The sequence below is a fragment of the Colletes gigas genome, unplaced genomic scaffold (genome assembly GCF_013123115.1).
Source record: "Colletes gigas isolate AHSC1104 unplaced genomic scaffold, ASM1312311v1 Colletes_gigas_Sc00082, whole genome shotgun sequence".
Taxonomy (NCBI): Eukaryota; Metazoa; Arthropoda; class Insecta; order Hymenoptera; family Colletidae; genus Colletes; species Colletes gigas.
The window spans coordinates 41,885-62,190 of NW_025106710.1; the positions used below are offsets into that span (position 1 = coordinate 41,885).

At 32.9% G+C, this 20,306-nt stretch overlaps 1 protein-coding gene across 8 annotated transcripts in view; it reads left to right on the top strand.

Annotated features, from left to right (window-relative positions):
- Positions 1–20,306, top strand: part of LOC122403878 (endophilin-A) — a 150,007-nt gene that overhangs the window by 27,068 nt on the left and 102,633 nt on the right. For 7 of the 8 annotated variants that reach the window (XM_043407667.1, XM_043407674.1, XM_043407670.1 and 4 more), the window contains exon 2: positions 9,428–9,512. In XM_043407667.1, the coding sequence (XP_043263602.1) occupies positions 9,468–9,512 (45 nt within the window). In that variant the 5' untranslated portion in view covers positions 9,428–9,467. Of the gene's footprint in view, positions 1–8,456; positions 8,645–9,427; positions 9,513–20,306 lie in introns of those variants that run through there. The other variant, XM_043407668.1, reaches the window with a different exon arrangement.

The following is a 20,306-nucleotide window of genomic DNA, read 5'->3' on the forward strand; positions in this document are numbered from 1 at the left end:
TGCGAAACAATCTTATTCAGACCATATACACATATCAAGAAATTCAGGCGCAAACTCAGATGTAAAAGTACACTCAAAGTACTTTTTCTTACACGTAACAAACAACTCAAATATTAAAGTGCCCCACAAAAAGATAGTCCGCTATCTTGGTATTCACATAGACTTCAAATTAAATTTATACACAACACATAATCATGCAGTTACAAAAAGCACAGCAAGTCTTCATTATCCATAGAAGATTATTTTACTCTAAAGACCTATGATGTCAAATATGGTATAACATCAGTTCCAGATCATGGAAGAAATTAGACTATTCGAAAGAAAATGCTTAAGGGCTTGCATAGGAAAACACAGATCAGCCGAATCTGATTACATAAAATACATCAGCAACCACAAACTCTATGAGGAGACAAAAATAGTTCGAATAGATTTATTTATTTTTAAATTAATTAGTGACCATTGGCCAAAAATAGACAGAGTCACATCCAATTCACTAATATCACACACATTCTATCCCAATCCACAATACTTCACAAAAACCAGACACACAGGCTACACCTCACCAGAATCGTTTATCTACATGGACGAAAAGGGTCTCATCCAAAATGAAAATAACGTCTCACTAATTTACCACATCAATAGACAAACGTCTAATAAGAAACTACTATATGATAAAAACATCAATGTAAACGACGGAAATCTCAAATTTATCTCTCATCCATAGACTTAAAAGATAATCATTGAAAAAATGTACTTAAATACTGGTGGTTAAACTAATTAGATCAGTATCTATCCCCCTTTCACTCATTTTACCTTCTACCCATTAACCTAAGGTTATTCTGTTATACACAATATGTCGGAAAAATAACGGAACTTTTTAAATTAAAAGAAGAAAATTAGTTATTTTGCCGAAATTATTTTTTTTTATTCAAAATACATCCCTTCTGCATCAATACACCGCTGGGCACGTTCGATTAGTGCCAGCATAGATTTTTTTATATCATTTTGCGGAATCGCCTCAATGACACTTGTCACCGCGCCTTGGACTTGTGTAACACTGTCATAAAATGTTCCTTTCGTGGCCAGTTTGAGTTTTGGGAATAGGAAATAATCATACGGATATAAGTCCAGCGAATACGGAGGATGTTGGAGCACATACACCTGTTTTTTTCACCAAAAATTGACGAACAGCGACAGTCCTGTGCGATGGTGCATTATCGTGCAACAAAAACCAGACTTCCTGGCGCTCGATATACGGGTCACGCTCGAACGATTTTTTTCCACAAACGCTCCATAACACCCAGATAATATTCACCATTGACATTTTGACCCCGTGGAACGAATTCCCGAAGTATAATAGATCAACATTGTCTTCTCTCGTGACTTCTGGAATCGCAATTTTTTCGATGTCAGAGAGTCTGGGGACTTCCACGTTGCACTTTGGCGGTTTGTTTGTGGATCGTACTTGAAGCACCAAGTCTCGTCTCCAGTCACAATCGATTCCAGGAATGTGCAGTTCCGTCTGGCTGTTTTAATAAGATCCTTGTTCAATGCGATGTTCAACGCGAGCAATCTGTTGGTCCTCATTTAATGCGTGCATACAAATCGAGCACAGACTTTCCGTTTGTTTAAGTCCTTTGTCAAAATTTCGTGAATTATGTCTTTAGTCGTATTTAATACCTCTGCCATCCATCTCACACTTGAAGTCGTATCGTAGGTAATCATTTCACGCACTTTTTTCACCAACTTATCGCGATTTTTCTTTTTTGGCCGACCTAGCTTTGGGTCATCTTCCAAAGCATCACGACCATCCTGGAATCGTTTATACCATTCGAACACACGTGTACGGGATAAACAATCATCACCATAAACTTTTTTCATCAATTCAAATGTATCTTTAAAAGTTTTCCCGAGCTTGAAACAAAATTTAATATTTGCTCTTTGTTCCATTATGTTTCTGCGACGAAGTGACAAAAGGAACTGCCACTTTAACCGTTATAACTTGACAATCCGTTAGTCGATTCCAATAATGATGCTTTTGTTTTGTAGAGGAAATATACAGCTTTCAGGTTACATATTGTTTCAATAGATGGCATTAGCAGTTTTCATTAAATTTAAAAAGTTCCGTTTTTTTTCCGACATACTGTGTAGTTCTCTATCCTCTTATTCTCTTTCTTTTTGTCACTCTAGTATAGTTTTTATTGTGCCTTTTCTATACTAAACCTATGCGTAATAGATTAAGTTCCTCTATTCATTTCAGTTAAGTTTATTAATCGGCATTACTCCCGCGTACGCATTGACGCGTACTCAAATAGAGTCTTTAGTCTGTAAGAATTTATGTTCTTTAAGCCATGTATTTCCTATTTCTATACCCTATTAAATAGGGTATATTTAAATACCCTATTAAATAGGGTATATTTAAATACCCTATTGTTTAATTCTGTCTACGTTAAATGAATATACGAAGCAGATTTCTTTAATAAAAGGGACATAAGCAGTCTTTGCATATAGTTATGGATATCATGATGACAAGGTTTATGATGTGCACGATTGGAGTTCGAAATTTTCCATGTGTAATATTTACATCTATTGACAGATTAAATTACATATTTTAGACAAGAAATTGTTCTATTGTTCCCCATTTCCGTTATACATGTCCATATTAATTCCTGTTATTAATACAATTTTTTATATTTTTCGATACTTAATACATATATGAATTTTTTTGTACTAATGCTCATCTACATGATCATTAGATAAATTGAATAATATCATATCTGATGTCTTTAAACTTCATCGCTGTCTTCATTAATAACAGATGCCACTTGCTCTTCGTTAAATATTTTACTGAATATTTCTGCAGGTCTTATAATTGTCGACAAATATCGAGCATGTGACAAATAATAAATAATAGTTGCAATATGTGAAAAACATCCTATGGGGCGATTACTATTCGCACGTTCGCAGCAATAACGTTTCATTTTAGCGATATATTTTACTATTGCTATGGAGTAATTTTACTTGTACGTGGGGAAATCCTCATGGACAACCGCGGGCTCACCCGAAGGGAGTGCCGGCGGGTAGTGCCGGACTCTTACCGGCTAAAACCCCACGGTGACCATCCTCAGACGCCTGGCGAGAGACCGGGAACTCTAGTGAGCCATCACAGAGTCTCCCGCCGCGTCGTGCCTTTTCAGGCCCCTCTCGATGAGAGGCTCTCCTCCCACCGCATTCCCACTCAACTGCAGGCGCTTGGTCACCAGCATCCGCCCGCGGCCCGGTGACATGGGACTAAGTCGCCGGCCGCGGAACTCATCCGCAGCCAACTGGCCAACCTGCTGTCTTAGGTAAAACCTGCGGCAAATATCCCATGCCCCAGTCCACTCACACACACATTTATACCGGCGTTTGGTCCGCGGGAGCTTTCACTCCAACCTCCGGGATGCCATGCGAGGATGTGGCCACCAGCCTTCTCAGACTGATGACCTCATCCCCGCAACCCATCCCAGCGGCTGCCCCTATCCGCCACCTGGGGACGTGCCACGTAGGGGTTCACCTTCCGTGCCGCCTGGACAATCAAACGGGTGTTTTGGGACGAAAGTCACCCATCGGCGTCGCGACCCTGGCAACTCGCCATCTACAGGTTTCGCGTGCGGCAGAGGATATAAGAGGAGCCGTGATGCTCACTCGGCGAGTTTTCTCGAAACTTGAACAAGTGTAGTTCACTGCGACAAGAGAGAACACCCAACTGTTGGGACGAGACCCTCGGTTGCCACCCGTAGGGTTCGCAAAATGATATCGAAACGACGCCATTAATTGACGTGGGATCGACATCCCGTCCCACCACGCCTCGAGATCGAACTGTTGCAGCGCCCGCGTGCGCTTCCATAAAACAGCCTAGCTTGTAAGGCACTAGTTGTAAGTTAGTTAGTAAGCTTTTGTACATACTCACACCAGATCGGTTACTTCTAGACTAGAATAAATAAGTATGCATTAACAATATACGCGTATTTCATACTCGATCCGACCCCGCTCCTTTATGCAGCCACTGCTTCGGGAGGAGGCTCGAACGCGGTACTGCGGCCCTCCGGCGCCACCTAACCGGCGCGGCATGTCGCGGAACCAGCGTTACAATAATGTTATTATTTCCTTTTAAGGAATGTGTGTGAATATTATTGTCTTTGAACATTATTTTTACTAAATACGAAAATACTTGCGATAACTGATGCGATCCGGTAAATAGTATTTTAAATCTCTCTTTGTCATCTCTGGGAAATCGAGAAGATCCATCGCAAATACCATGTTAAATGGTACTTTTTGTCTGTTCCAGTGTTTTGTCACAACTTCTATTGCCAATGTATTTTCTGTTTGTTGACTTGACATTCTGTTTACAATTTTATCACGGAGTCCAACGTTTGAATTTAAGTGTTTTCAAATGAATTGTTTAAAAAGCATGCTATTCTACAGTATAATCTGACTATTTTTATAATGTGCTATTTTTGAATAGTTGCTATCGTAATTATGTATTAACGTTACGCGGCTAGAGAAACGATGCAATAGAAACTGTTCCACAATTATTTTTGTGTATATTTTAAGTGAAAATATTTTTTAAATATTTTAAATAGATTTTCATTGTCATATAGTTGGCAATTAAAAAAATATATAATTAATATAATAAAAAAAGGTGTTCTTTAAGCGGAGCGCGAACAAGTTACAGCGTATCCACTGTTAAGCATCTGACTTACTGCACCATCGTAATTCTTGGAAATTCTGTTGATACTTTAGAATATAACGCGTATAGCACCTTTTATTTGGTGACTTATTTCTGCTTTTCTATTCTATACACCGATTTGCTGAACATGGAAATGTTTAAAACCATAGAATATAGTTATCCATTAAAGGAAATACAAAAATTCAAAGTATAAGTTGCTTTTTCATGCGGAAAACGTCGAAAAATTCGGTTTTTGATGTTTGCTACTACGGCGCACCCTACCAAAAAGTCTGAATAAATTCAGGGACATAATCAATGACAATACACATTTACAATAATTACATAAATTTAGTGTCCCGAAAGCTTCAATACGAATCCTGTATTTTTCTGCGTTTTTTTATGTTTTTAATTTTTCACACCTAGAATTTGAAATTAAAAAATCAAAAGAAATTCTAGAACACGTATCTCGATAACCACAATGCACCAAATCTTTTACATAATTTTCGTACTCGATTAAATACGGAAATTAGACACAAATTCGATAATTCGAATTTTCCTTATAACTACCTTTGCGAACAAGATATAAGATTGAAACTTGCCACAGAATGTTTGATTCTGATGCTTTATCGATGCATCCATCGTATGTCAAATTTGGTACGAGGGCATATTTGACCCCCTTATTCAGCCATACCCTTTATTTTGAGCCTTGGCTGCTTCCTCATTTAATTGTCCAATTGGGATAATGGCGTTTTGAATTATCACTAAACCATGTATTAATATCTTGTGGATCGTAGGAGTCATAGTATATCATGAATGCACTTCAATGTATTTAACTGTATCCATGGCATACGTTTCAAAGTCTTCTCCATTGATTTTATATCCGCTAAATATAGCCTTGTATATAACTTTAAACTTTTTAAAAATACAGAATAAGTTTTTTAGAAATAGTAAAATATTGCAAGTTTTAAAAAATTTAAGATATTCTTAAGCAATTCCAAAAAAATGTGCGACTGCGACCTTGAGCGTTAAAAACCGCTATGTCACAAATACTTTTGCAGTAGCAGTTAGTGCAGCCAATTTTTATAGTATATCAAGTGTAATATTTTACTGTGTACAATATAATCAAAAGGAACACTGAAAATTAAATACATTATATTAGGTATCACTTAAAAAATGTGGTCTAGTATAATTTAAGTATATTTTAATCGGTTGCTACGATTGATATCGTTGAATTCACCCGAAATAAAAAATCCAAACCTACAAATAATCCACAAATCAGTTGTTACCGTTTGAAGCAAAATGAAGTAAAGACAAATTTTCTGTACAAAATGGCGGTCGTATAAAGTAAAAAGTTATAGAATTGCTTACTTCTTCGGATAAATACAAAATTATAATAAATAATTTTGGTTCATGTGATAAAAAAACGTGAACTTAATATGGGTGAAAAATTTATCGATCCACTTTATCGATATCTTGGTAGTCATTCGAAACAATAACTACTGGAAATATGCAATAACTTGAGTAATAATAAAGATTATTGAATGAAAATTATACTGTGGTACCTTGAATAATAATTAAACACATGAGAAAAATTACAAAATTTTCGTTGTATAGTTATATAATAATTACTTATTTTAAAAATCGTCTAAAATCGACGTTTTGAAAACCCCTTAAGGGGGTCTTCTTGTCTAGAGAGTCAATTTCTTTACCTTTTTTGGGAATTTCTTTTCTTTAAATCAGTAGATTGTATGATTTGTATACATATTTGGTAATATTTCACGAGTACAAATTAATTTTTTCATACGAAAGTAATTATTATTATAGAAGCTACGTGTTCTTATACATATAACATCCTTTCAAAAAAATGTAGCTTTAGGGCTACCATGATTTCAGCCATTCTATTTATCTAACAAGGAGAATACAGGACCTTCGGGTTACCGATTTCATTGAGATTTTAAGCACTGGTAGATTTTGCTACCTCATTTACAAATGTATACCATTATAGGGTTAGATACTCAACATTTTTCGAGATATTTACAATTAAAAAACTTCGATACTCTTAGAAAAGAAATTGAATGGCTGGCAATACCGAAAAGTTAGCGTGGCTCAAGTATTACTTGTCAGACTGCTGGTCGAACGGGTCAGAGTTCGATGCCCGGACTATGCATTTTTAAAAAAATTTTTTTTTCTTTTCTGTATATATTCTTTTGTATATATATAATATTTTAATCTCAAATTTTAAAAACGTATGTATTTCAAATAACAATAAATAAAAATATTTTTTCACACGTAATTGTTTGTATAGTAAATCAAATTTAAAGCTAATATCAAATAAAAATATAGGCATAAAAATATATTTTTCATACATTTTTTAAAGTTTAACTCTTGCTTATTGGCGTCCATTCAAGAACTATCCAAGGAGTATCGAAGCTTTTTAATTGTAAATATCTCGGAAAATATTGAGTATCTAACTTTATAATAGTATATATTTGTAAATGGGTTAAGATCTATGAATGGTCAAAATCTCAATGAATACGGTGACCCAAACGTCCTGTATTCTCCTTGTAAAACGAATGAATCAGAAAGCATTTTAATTAGTATGGATACAGTTATGGTATGAACTAGGGAAAAGTAAAAATCTTCATAAATAAACAAATTTTAAGTTGACACTTTAAAGTTGAATTTACAATTTTGTACCTTATTTTCGTCCTTAGTATAAAAAAAGATAGTAAACATAAATATTTTTTAAACTTCTTAGTTCATACAATAGCAGCATTTCTACTGGCAACTTTTTCTAAATTTGAAATTAATAGGATACGTAAATTTTTCGATATTATGGAAGCTAGTTCGAAAAACAAGGTTTCGAGAAAAACACATTTAAAATTTTACATTACTGTGTAAAGGTGCGTTGCACATTACAGACGAGCACGTATAACTTCGTTATTTTTCGAATCGGATGGTATTTCTTCACAAAAATATTGTTGAGAACATATGCTTTCAGAAAATGAAATTGAAAAAATATCGATTTTTTTAAGGTTCTAGAATAGAATACCCTTTTAACGGCGCCCAAACATATTCTCCTCTTCTATAGTATATTCTTCGGTTGATACAACAGCCGGCAGTTGTCGGTGCTGGTGTACCGTCGAACGCGTCCACGGTATAAAAACACGAGACTAAGTTTGCGAAGGTTTGGTGCGCGTGTTGGTTAGGAAGAAAGGTACACAATTAGGCGCCAGTAGGTGTGGGCGTAGGAGATTCGAACGAAGAAAAAAGCGCACTAGATAGAAAGGACGGAGGGAGTAATGCCGATAAAGCAGTCGGTTTGGAGCGTGACGAACGAGAGCAGGAGGGGGATTGAGAATGAAAGAGCAAATGCGAAAGAAAGAAATGAAAAGGAGGAAGAGAAAGTGGAGAGTGAAGGTAAGGGAGCAGGAGACACTAAAATGATGAGAATGAGAAAAAGAGAGAAAAATAGAGTATAAGGGTAATAAAGAGCAGAGAATAGGAGAGATGGGAGAAAAAGTTTGATCGAGAGTCAGATGGAAGTAAGCGTAAGAAGGAGAAGAGTGGAGAGGAGAAGGAGAAAGGAGAAAGAAAGGGTCACAGTGGGAGGTGAGAGAGCGATAGAGCAGAAGAAGGAGAGGAGCGAGAGAGGGAGAGAGCGCGAGCGATAGCCGGGTATCGATCGTCAGCTAGAAAACTACCCTTTGAGGAGGAGGCGCAGTGTGCAAAGCCGACTACGTACGAGTCGGTGGTGCTCGTGGTGCTCGCGGTCCACGCGGATCTCTAGGCGATCTAGAACTTTACTTGCGTGTCCTACACGATCATAGGCTCTGATCGCCTATAATTCTTCCTCATCGAGCTTTGGTGCATCTCCCTAGGGCCGATTTAACCTTTCGAGGGTGTCACGTATCCTGCCATCGAACGCGCTAGGTGAGAGATCAGTCTGTCCCTGCCAACGTTTTTTATTTCATTCACACTTATCAGACCTCCTGATTTTCGTAATTTTGCTCGTTCTGATTACTACGCTAGATCGTGTAACTCGATATTCTTCACTGGACTCATCCTCCGGTATCGTTCGTCGCGATCGTGTCTACACATCTTGCCGACGACAGTGCGCCTCAATTTGTCCGCTTTCGACGTTCTAACGAGGTTAAAGATGGTGTTAGATACAATATATGTTGGCACCGGCCGAACGATTGCGAAAGAACTATGTGTTCGCCGTGCTCGGTGTTATAGTTATATACCAAGAAGCGTATAAGGTGAACCTTTTTTTACGTGCAACCTTTGCTCTTATTTCTACGGGCACTTATTCTCGTTGCACGACTTATTAACAAAGACGCTCGTTAATTCCGTATTTACGAGCGTACCACTCTATTTTTGGCATCGTTGCTTGATTCCGCGATGGAAAGGACAGCTAGTTAAAAATAGGACGTGCATGGTGTTATAATGATGTGGCTGTATTGGCGTTAACAGTAATTTCTATTCGAGAAATTTATTGCGTATAAGGACGATTAGTGTCTGTGTACCCCCGCGTGTGTCGTGTGAAATATTGGAAAACGTGGTCGATCGATAACATTGAAAATCATTCGTCTGTAGACGGTCGAATGCAGCTAACAGCCAACTGACCATAAATTCAAACACTACTCTTTGTTTTCCAAAATTTCCTTCAAATCATTTTTTTCTTTTTCCTAAGTGCATCAACTTTTGTTCTAGACTTGGCTGTTTCGCAGGAAGATAAAGACAAGCTATCACCATGGCGTTTGCAGGGTTAAAGAAACAGATTAACAAGGCCAATCAGGTGAGTACATCACGTGTTTCACTCACCGAACATAATAATTATCGAACGAACAAATTCGTTAATTAATCAATGGTCACATCAAGGATACGCGGATGAAATTGAAAGTACTAATGGTTACTTATATATTCTGTATTATTGAGAATGGTGTGCATCAAAAGATCATAAATGGCAATTTTAATGTCTCAGTGTTCATTTCGTAGTCGGTTAAATTCGTCGAAACATGAGTGTTCACGAACGAGTTGCTGTAAAGCGCGTTACATCTTTTAGAATGTAATCACATTTTCCTTTGAGATGCGCCCACGTACAGTTAACTGACCGAGATTTGTCGTTGTTCGAGGTCAAGTTTCAAAGCTCTTATCGACATTAGAAAATCAAAGTGTGATCTTTTGTGGTTGTACATGTTTCAAAATGTATTAGGTTAACTCGTAATGACCATTTTATTTCGGCACTTGGTTAATCGTTACACGAAAGAATCGAAAAAATGTACATTGACTATATGTCTATATCATACTGATAGCAAGAACTTCAACTGTCAACTTGGATACTCAAACTAAGCCCACAATTTAATGGTTTATATAACTTTTTCTTTTTTTTATCTAAACTACAATTCATTGTGATATTTTTTTTCCTTATTATTAAATCGCAAGTGTCTTATAATCTATACTGCTGCATATTTCAGCATTAATTCAGTTTCAATTTCGCTTTTAATTTTCATTTTATTTTAATCTGTATATAGTACTTGATTTTAATATTGCTGAATCCCATCCTTTACCGTATTTCTTTTCTTTGTCTTTTTGATATACCTGTGTACAATGGAAACATATTATTATAATTATATTTTAATTATTCCATAGCCAAATATGTAATGCAGTAATTTTACTAATGCAGTACAATAATTTCATTACAAATATACTGTATACAGTGATTCTTACGACATGTACGGTTCAACTCAGCTGTATCTTATGTAATTATTGAACTTGGTATAAATTGATCGTAATGCGGTAACGAGTGACATTGATACATTTTTAAAGTGCACTGTTGAGGTTTCGAAAATTGTGTCAAGCTAAATTTTCATCCGCACTTTCATTCCGATTTATGAAATTCCAATTTGGCCATTCAAATTTTTTGCTTTACATTGTAGTTTGTTTTTCCATTGCCAATAGTTCAGATTTTGCTTCAATTTATTGATAATCAATATCAATAACGTAAAATGAATCATAGTAGGAGAAAAGTAAAGCAAATTGGATAACATTGGAATAAATAATACGAAGAACCAAAATAAATTTTCTTCGTCAATAATAGTTGTCGGCAATGAAAACAAATTTCTCAACGAAAACAGTTTCTAGCGTTCCTTTATTTTGATTATAACGGTTAGAGATTCTGTATAAAAATGTAAATCTGAATATTATGTCTTCAAGTGTTAGCAAGTTAAAAATATCCAATATCGACTGACAGACATGGCAGATTGAGGACAGTAAAATTCTATATTTTGCAAAGACTTGTGTTTCATCTACAATCAATTATTCTAATATCAATAATATTTTAATGTCTGAAACATTGATTCCGTGATTCCTTCATTTTAATAGTTTAATATTCGTTTACGATAATTTCAAAATTATATTTATCTATATGCCATATTCTATCATCAGATACATGAGATTTATTCAGTGTGTGCAAAATGTAATACGACATAACAGTTATTTGTAAAATAAAAGTAAGCATTTTTTTTATTAAAAACTTATATAGAACTAACAAGGAAGGGCCTCGAACGGTCCGACTCTGATTTAGATGAAACTTTGTAGTCTTGTAAAACAGCCGGAAATAATACATATTTATCTTTTTTTAGTTATGGTAACTCAAGTTTATGGGGTGAAATCACCCTCCAAAAATTGACCTCGAAAGTGCTAACTCGGAAACGGTTAGAAATAGAAAAAAAATATTTTAACAAACATTGAATGATTTTCGACATATAAGAAGAAAATGTTTGAGTGGACAAAAAATTGTTAAGAATGTTTAAAAAAACCGCATCTGCCATGTTTATTTGAAAAATTACATTAATTGTTCATAGAACAAGGAAGATAGCATTTATTATGCCGATCGCTTATAGTACTCGCATCAAAGCCGGTTTACAAGTATACGATGTATTTTTCGGCAATAGTGGTACCGAAAAAAACATCCTGTAGATGTAACAATAATCATATCAATATTCCTATAAATAGTCGAGGTGGGTGTGAAAATTAATATTTAGAATTTTGTTTAACTGTCGATATTATTTATTAGGATATCATTAATGAACGTCAAATAGATTACTATAGGCTTTGTTTTTAGAAGATAATGCTCGAGCTACTTATAGCAATATCAATATGATTATTGTTACATCTATAGGGTGTTTCGGTATTACCATTGCCGAAACATTCAATTTTTGTTCAAATATTTCTTTTCTAGGTCAATCTTTGAAGGGTGGTTTCACCCCATAAACTTGAGTTACCGCAACTAAAAAGAAAAATATGTATGTATTATTTTCGGCTGTTTTACAAGCCTATACAGTTTCATCTAAATCAGAGCCAGACCGTTCGCGGCCCTTCTGTGTAAGACAGAATTATGAACGGTTTTAATAAGTGATAATGAAAGAATCGACATACTTGCCTCGAATGTGTGTAAGATGAATTAAAAAGCAACCTACGTGTAGATAAAACATTCTTAGAGTCAGTTAGGTGTTTTGGATTTCAAACTAAACGATCTATTCTAAGAATATAATTAGAAAAATGTTAATGTTCTGTAGTAGAATATTGTGTATGGAGGAAAAGAAGATAAAAGACAAAGAAAAAGATTTTTTATTGTAAAAGAAAAGGAAAAAACATTATTGATTATTGTTAAGATTAAGGCTGGAAACAGACGAGCGGTGCGGTACTGTTGCGATATTGCAGCGATTTTATGTTTTTTGTGGGATTTCTTTGATATTGTCATGTTTTTAGGTTGATGTCACGAGTAGTTAGTTCGTTAATTCTTTACGATTACTTAATACTATTTTTCGGGAATCACGACGAATTAAAAGCAGAAATCGAATAAAATTATTAATTTTTATAAATAAAAGTTATTCGCGAATTTTTAACACGTAAATCGTTAATTTTCTTTTTGAAGTTAATATTTTACGTTAACATTTTAACTTTGTCGTAAGAGTTCAGTTTCAACAGTTATTTTTTAGTCGAATAAAAAAATAAAATTGTTCTTATTCACAGAAATTAATTAAAATAATCGTTTTTATCCATTGATTTTATATTATCAGAATTGCAAGATCTTATTTCCATATTTGAGCGGTTAAAACAACTAAAATTAATTTAGTTAGGAAATATCAAGATATTCCAGTAATCTGATTTTTCAAGTTCAGACGCAAGTTGGCCTAGCCATTAGATGGAAGTAAAATCAAAGAAAAAGTTTAATAATAATAATTTATTTCTTCATTTGAGTCGAATAAATATTACAAAATATTTTTTCTTAACTAATCATTGGATAGCTAAATATTTTCCTTAACGTAAGTAGGGAATATTACGAAGGGTGTTTGATCGGGGTTTAAAAGAGACTAAAAGAATCTCTATAAAACTAACATAAGTAATCTTAAATAATATGTCCTTCAAAAATTAACTTTTATTTAATGTCTGTTATTTTATCTTTGATTTTAAGTTCTATACCATATCGATCATCAACAGAAAGTGTTCCTGGCTGTCTAATACAATTTTGACTTTTTGAAAGCAGAGGAAAAGTTTTTGTTTAACCGATACACTTATGCATTTTTTATGCAGAATTTGATTCCGGAATAAAAAATATAGGTTTACGATAAAAACAACAAGATCACTTTGAAATGACTTTGAAAACGTCTTCGTATTAATCGAATCCGCACTTAAAATATTAAAAGATAAGCGACAGCTTGATTTTTAAAAATCACGTGTTTACGAGATTGGGACATCCTGTATAATACAAATTCCCTAATTACTTAAAATTTATTGAATGAAAGTTTCAGCGAATACAATTCATTTTGTTTTCGTTATTGTGGAACAAAAAAGATAACAGTAGGAAAATTATTGTTATTTTATGACCATTTGAAAAATAGTAACGGTTTGCTTCAATTTCTGAATGAAAATTGTCAACAATTATGATTTTATACTAATCGACGTTCCAACCATTTATGTAGTATTCCGAGCTGGGACCAAAGATCTCATTCGCCTCAATGTACCTTGAGTGGTGCAATTAATTCTTATTTAGGTTGTTAGTTATTATTAGGCAAATTCCTTCGTAGTCGTAAGATAATTGTATAAAGATTGATTGAAATCACTGATTGTGTCTGTGTATAATTACTCGTCTTTCAATAAAGAAATGCAAATGTTTTGGATAATTCGAACGAAGTTCTCGGTTGCATTTCATGCGTCGAATTTAATTCAAGTTTCGGAGCTTTTTAACGAGACTTGGAAATGATATTCATGGCCACAAGTACTTTCAACTTCAGCCACAGTAAGGCAACGTCTTATTCATGAAAATTTATATTTACAAATATGCATCGACGAATAAAAGCACCGATCTATTTTTAGATCATAGAATCGTTGCACGTATAACGTTCTGTTAGTTATGAAATTGTTCAAAAGTTTTTCTTTTTATTTTTAATATATAAATTATGTTCTTTTCTAGACCACTGAAATCAGATTAAAAACGAAACATTTTGTTTCACTCTGCTATCATACATTAATTAGAAGCTGTTGTCAGATTTTAATCACTGAAAAAGTAATTTTTTCTTTATACTTTACGTGAAGTAATTAGAAAATCGTGTATTTATATATGGTGTGATTTACAAAATATGAAAGTAATTTAACGGCCAATATATTTCGATTCAAATGTTACACCGACAATTTTATACAAATTTTACGTTGTTAACAATAAACTATTATTTTCGTTTCTAATATTTGGTTTATTGTCTAGAGTCTTGAGCAATTTTGAGCAAATATGCATTCGGCAACAAAGTGTCTTCTTCCACTCAAACACGAACACTAGGCTTGAGGTAGAAAATATTGGGAAGGAATAAGTTTTAGACTAAAACAGGCATTAGTTTTACAGTTGTTTCACAACTTCGCTTTCTGTTTAAAAGATACGAAGCGTACTTTTTCTTTAATTAGGTTATTTCATAATAAAACTTTACAATATACATGTGCCGGTTGTCATGAAAGTGGCTTAAGTCATATATTTTCCGTTTTGAAATATTTAAACGTTTGCGTTTGACCATGTTAAAAAGCATTTTTCTATCGTAATAAAAATGTATCAAACATTAAATATTCTGCTTATGACACTTTCAAAATTAATAGTATATTCTTGTTGATAACTTAGGATGACACAAAAATGATAAATGTCATTAAGGAAACAGCTTTAAAAAAATAATGAATTTTATTTATTTTATGATTGCAACAACTTTATAATTATTATTTCAATGAATATTTATTCACTTTCTACTTCAACTATAATATTTTTTGCATAGCACATTTTAATAGTTTTAAAATATTTGTAATGAATTGGTGGAATGTAAGATAATAAATCCATTTAATTTGCATAATTTTCTTGTATTGATTGCCTTGAAGTAGTAAATAATGTAGATAATTGTAGATAATAAAATAATTTTGGTCTCTCCAATCTTGATGACAAATTTACGGCACAAAATTCCTCTTCAAAATTCATTGAAGTTTTATAAAACATTTGACAAGAAATGTTATTGTGTCATACGTTTTATAGTAAAGTTAGTCTATTGTGGTATTTTTCCATTAATTTATAATATTCTTCGGGTATGTAGAGATAATTATATTTTTATGACAATGTTGCTTCTTCTATTGCCACGCATAGGGGGAAAAATAACTTACACCACCACCAAAGTAAATATAAAGATGCAGTAGATAATAATGAAAATAACAACTTCATTTTATTTCACGTCAACTCGATAAAAATTGTTTCATAACGTTTAAATATAGTTGGTATTGAGGGCAGTACTATTTATAATTGCAAGTAGTTTTTTGTTAAAATGTTTAAAAACAGTGAAAGAAATGCAGTATATTTGAAATACCGGTTGGTTTAAGATGTATAAAAAATTAACTGAAAAGATGAGAACAAATAAAATTACATAATGCCATAGGGAAACTGTCAGTAGCAATGAAATGATTTATCTAAGGTGCAGATAATTTGGAATAATGGTATCTCCATTTACTTTTACACTATAAAATTAGAAAAACAGGTAGGAAATAAAATTATTTTTTTTACAATTTAACCAGAAGCTAAAATTAGAGCATAGGATATTCGGCTTTGTTAAATATCAATTTTAAACCTTAAAAGTTATTTACAATAATCAATTCTCCAAATTGTCACAATATCATCACGGAATCTTAAATTTAACATCTAATTGAGTACATTACATGATTTTCTTTAAAGTTTTTCGTGTATTTTAACCATAATTTGAACGATTGAATATTTGCTAAAAAAATTATGAGAATTAACGTTCTCTTGCTCTTTAGATTACATCGATAATGTTAAAATTAGGCTTGATCCACAAATATCAACCGTTAACAGGTCATTTGCTTCTTTTATTTGTGGTATTACGAATTATACAACATTAATATTTTTTAAAATACTTTAGTATTCTAAATCACGAATAGTATTTAGTTAAAACAAGGCAGGTAATGATGATTACGACAATTATTGCAAAATGTGATCACCTTTTTTGTGGTGTCCTGTGCAAACTTACTATTACATTTCTTACATTTTCTTTATAGTAAGAAATAATTTTTTTACTTCGTATTGTTTTCTACGTGGTGAAAAAATCTGATAACTCATTACCACATCGCGTGTACCGTTATCGGGATACGACTTAAAAAGTGTTTCAAACATTATTTCGGAGTATATAAAAATGATTTCAACAATGATTATTTACTTCTTTATGTTGTAATGAGAAAAATAACATTTGGCATAGAAATTAGCTTCAGTGTGTACCGAAAATGGTACACATGGCAGGGAGCGTGTTAAGGCACTGACAACTTTCACCATAGGTAAAATTCCTTTATATTATCTACAAAAAAAATTGTTTCCGAGTGACAAACGTTTCTCCGCTTGTCTTCGCGATAATCTGTTTAATGTGGTCGCAGAGTTTATTTTATTGAAATAAATATTTATGTATTACTAATACGTAATCAATAGAAAGAACGATCAATAAGTTCCCAAGTGAATTATGGAACCTTGATTGGGAGCAGTTACATCAGCATGATTATGTATATCGAAAATTATGGAAACCCAAAAACTCGTATAACTCGAAAAATAGGTTAAGCAAGATTCGTATTTGTATGAAGTTTTTCATTATTTTAGCGTGATGAATTTACTCCTGAGATTATGCTCGCTAATGATGAAACGTCTTGTGTAATTGTGTAACTTTGAAGAGTATGCAATCCTAGATATTATTCGAATACTATATAATCGAATAGATAATATTTCGGAATAACCATTTTACAAATATTTTAATCACATACATATAGTGCACAAATACAATAGCCTTGCATATATTCGAATTAAACGGAACGTGACATTGCAACAACCGGATATAGGTCAGATTTACTCTAGGACGGCGTTTAATTGGCAATGGAACGCTACCTATGTTCCTGCGTCTAGTAACGTATAAAATAGGTCACCTAAATATAGGTCACGGTCGTACGGAACCTTCATCAAATAATCGTGTTGCTTGACTATTGCGCTTTTCAAGGATTACGACATATTGTTCTTCCGATTTTAACGTACGATTCAAGTATCGACGTTCAGGGTGATCGTGCGGAATAAATCCCGCATACGAAGCATAATTAACCCCGTTATCTGAGGTCGGATCTGTTGTGATCCAAAATAATTTTTATCTACTCGTGGATACAAAATTTATACAGTTTTTTCTTTATACTGAATGTCTTGGTAACTTATTACAAAATGATATATGATATCTTCATTACTTTTAACGATACGAGATACAGTGGTGGACAAAATTATAAGACACTATTTCTGAAACTGAAGAATATTGTATATACAGGTTGTTCGGCCACCCCTGGGAAAAAATTTTAATGAGGGATTCTAGAGGCCATAATAAGACGAAAATCAAGAATACCAATTTGTTGATGGAGGCTCCGTTAAAAAGTTATTTACGTTTAAAGTTCCGTTCGAACTGAATTTTTTTCTCAAAAATGTGTAGAATTTCGGGGGTATGTATGACCAAAAATGATTGTAATTGACAAAATTTTTTTTCGCCGACAAATTTCAGCACCTACCCAATTTTTTTTCTCGAAAGTGGGGTAGGATTTCGGAGGTATGTGTATTCACCAAAAATGATTGTAATTGACTCCCGCAACAGAAAATAATTTTTCCAGAACAATTTGAAATTTTTGAATTTAATTGTTAATAACTTTTTAACGAAGCCTCAGTCAAGAAATTGATATTCTTGGTTTTCGTCTTATTTTGGCCTCTAGAATCTCTCACTAAACTTTTTCCCAGGGGTGGCCGAACACCCTGTATAATTAAATAAAACTATTCCACTTTTTATATGTTAATAATGAGCAGACTCGACTGTATTTTGTATTATTTCGATCATTCGATGAGATAGGTTTTTGTGTAATATTTGTTTGTAAGTATAATCCAAGTCTGTCTGTGCACGTACAATCCGTCCTTTTACCTTATTCATATTATTGTATTGTATGCCATCTTCATATTAATTTCTACTAACAAAGGACGTTCATCAATTTGAAAATTGGAAAAAATTTTTAATTATGCGCTAATGTAGTTCAGACTCTTTTAACGAAACAATTTACATTTTGGCAATAAAACGATTTTAAAAGTGAAAACACTCCCTTAAAGAAATTATGAGTTTTCGTATTACCATGATTTATTTTTGATTCGTATTACTAGTATTTTCGAAATGATACAAAATATAAAAAAAAAGTTAAGAAAGGAAAGTTAATAAAGAAAATTTAAATTTGTATGGTTTTCTTCATATCCTATAATGTAGCGGTAAAAAATTTGAAAAAATGGAGGGTGGTGGTGAAAGTTCTTTTAAAATTTTTTACCGCCACATTATAGGATATAAAAAACCATACAAATTTAAATCTAAAAATATGAAAATTCATAATTTCTTTGAGGGAGTGTTTTCCCCTTCAAAATCGTACGTTTATACGTACGTTAGTGATAGTTCAGTGTCGTGTCTTATAATTTCATCCATTAGTGTAAACGCCTAAGGAATTAATTGTTTGAGACACGCATTATAACGCGAAACATTTTTTTTTTTCAAAAACCATATGTTTTAAGACTTTAAGATCATCAATATTTCTTTAATTCCTATGTTGTTTCATTTTTATCATTGTGATGTAATAACTGAGGTCAAGACAAATACAATGGTGTATAAAAACATGACTTTTAAATGTCTTTGAGCACGGAAATTCCAGAATATTCCATTTAGTTGATAGGAGAGTCTGATAACTGTTGTAACACTGTAAATATTTCAAAATAATAATAAATATTAACACAATTTTCAGGTATATAAGGTCAAATGACATTTGGTACACATTTATCTATCATGTTTAGGATGTTATTAGACAACTGTATAGTAAAGAAAATAAGTACCCGAAAGTTAACTTCTCTTACTACTTTAAAATTGTAATTAAATAATCTTTAAAAAAATATAATCCTACTTTCTTATTTTAAAATTTATTTATATATCATAAGACGAGTTTAAGAATTATTTAGAATATAACATTATTTTTCACGAGAGTGAGTCATTTTCAGCCTATAGCTCTTTGTATGACTTTAACCTCTTAGAATACAATAAAACAAAAAAAAAAAAATTTGACCTTGAAAATTGGTCAAAGATAACTTTGCACGTAATTTATTAAACAGATTTTTACTGATTCAAAAGAACAGAATTGAGATGTAACAATCTTTACACATAATTTTCGTACACCCTGTATTTGCACGCGTAGAAAAAATCTTTGACCAGTGACAATTTTTTACAATATGATTTATTTGCGTTTGCTCTTTGGAGTTTAATAAATCCTCGGTAGAATATTAATAAATTAACAAAAAGAAAGTTATTCTTAGAGGAATTGAAACAGTCCCTTATTAGCTCATACATACTTTCAAAATGATGTATGTCTAGAACGGAAGCATGACATGTACGGGAAGTAGATAATAATTTAACAATACCAATAGCATCAAATAGAAGACTCAAACGAGCTCGATGTAGATTTCTTCCATCGAGTAAAACTGACGAAATAAATGATTGTAACAAATATATTTGTAAATTTCGCGTAATATACTATTAAAAACAAACCTGGAAGTAATATTATATTCAGTTTTAACTTTTACTTCTAAGTAATAAAGATTTATGTTTACTCATATTTGTTAAACTGTTTCCTTAATAAAAATATGAGATTACATTATTTATGTTATAATGAAGCAGTTTAAATTTATTTATGTATTATTCAGACAAAACTTAATTAAAAATTGACAAAACAACAAATTTATGTGTATACAGGGTGTTTGGCCACCATTAGTCATCCTTTGAGCGGCGTGATTCTACAGACTAAAATAAAACGATAATCAAAAATGACGGTTGTCTGGTAAAGGGTTTGTCTTAAAGCTATTAACAATTAAAGATTCCGCTGAATCACGGAAATTCGCGAACAGCCGCATACGCGAGAAATTTACCATCTAGGAAGCATACTTATCGACGTATTCGACAACATTGCTACA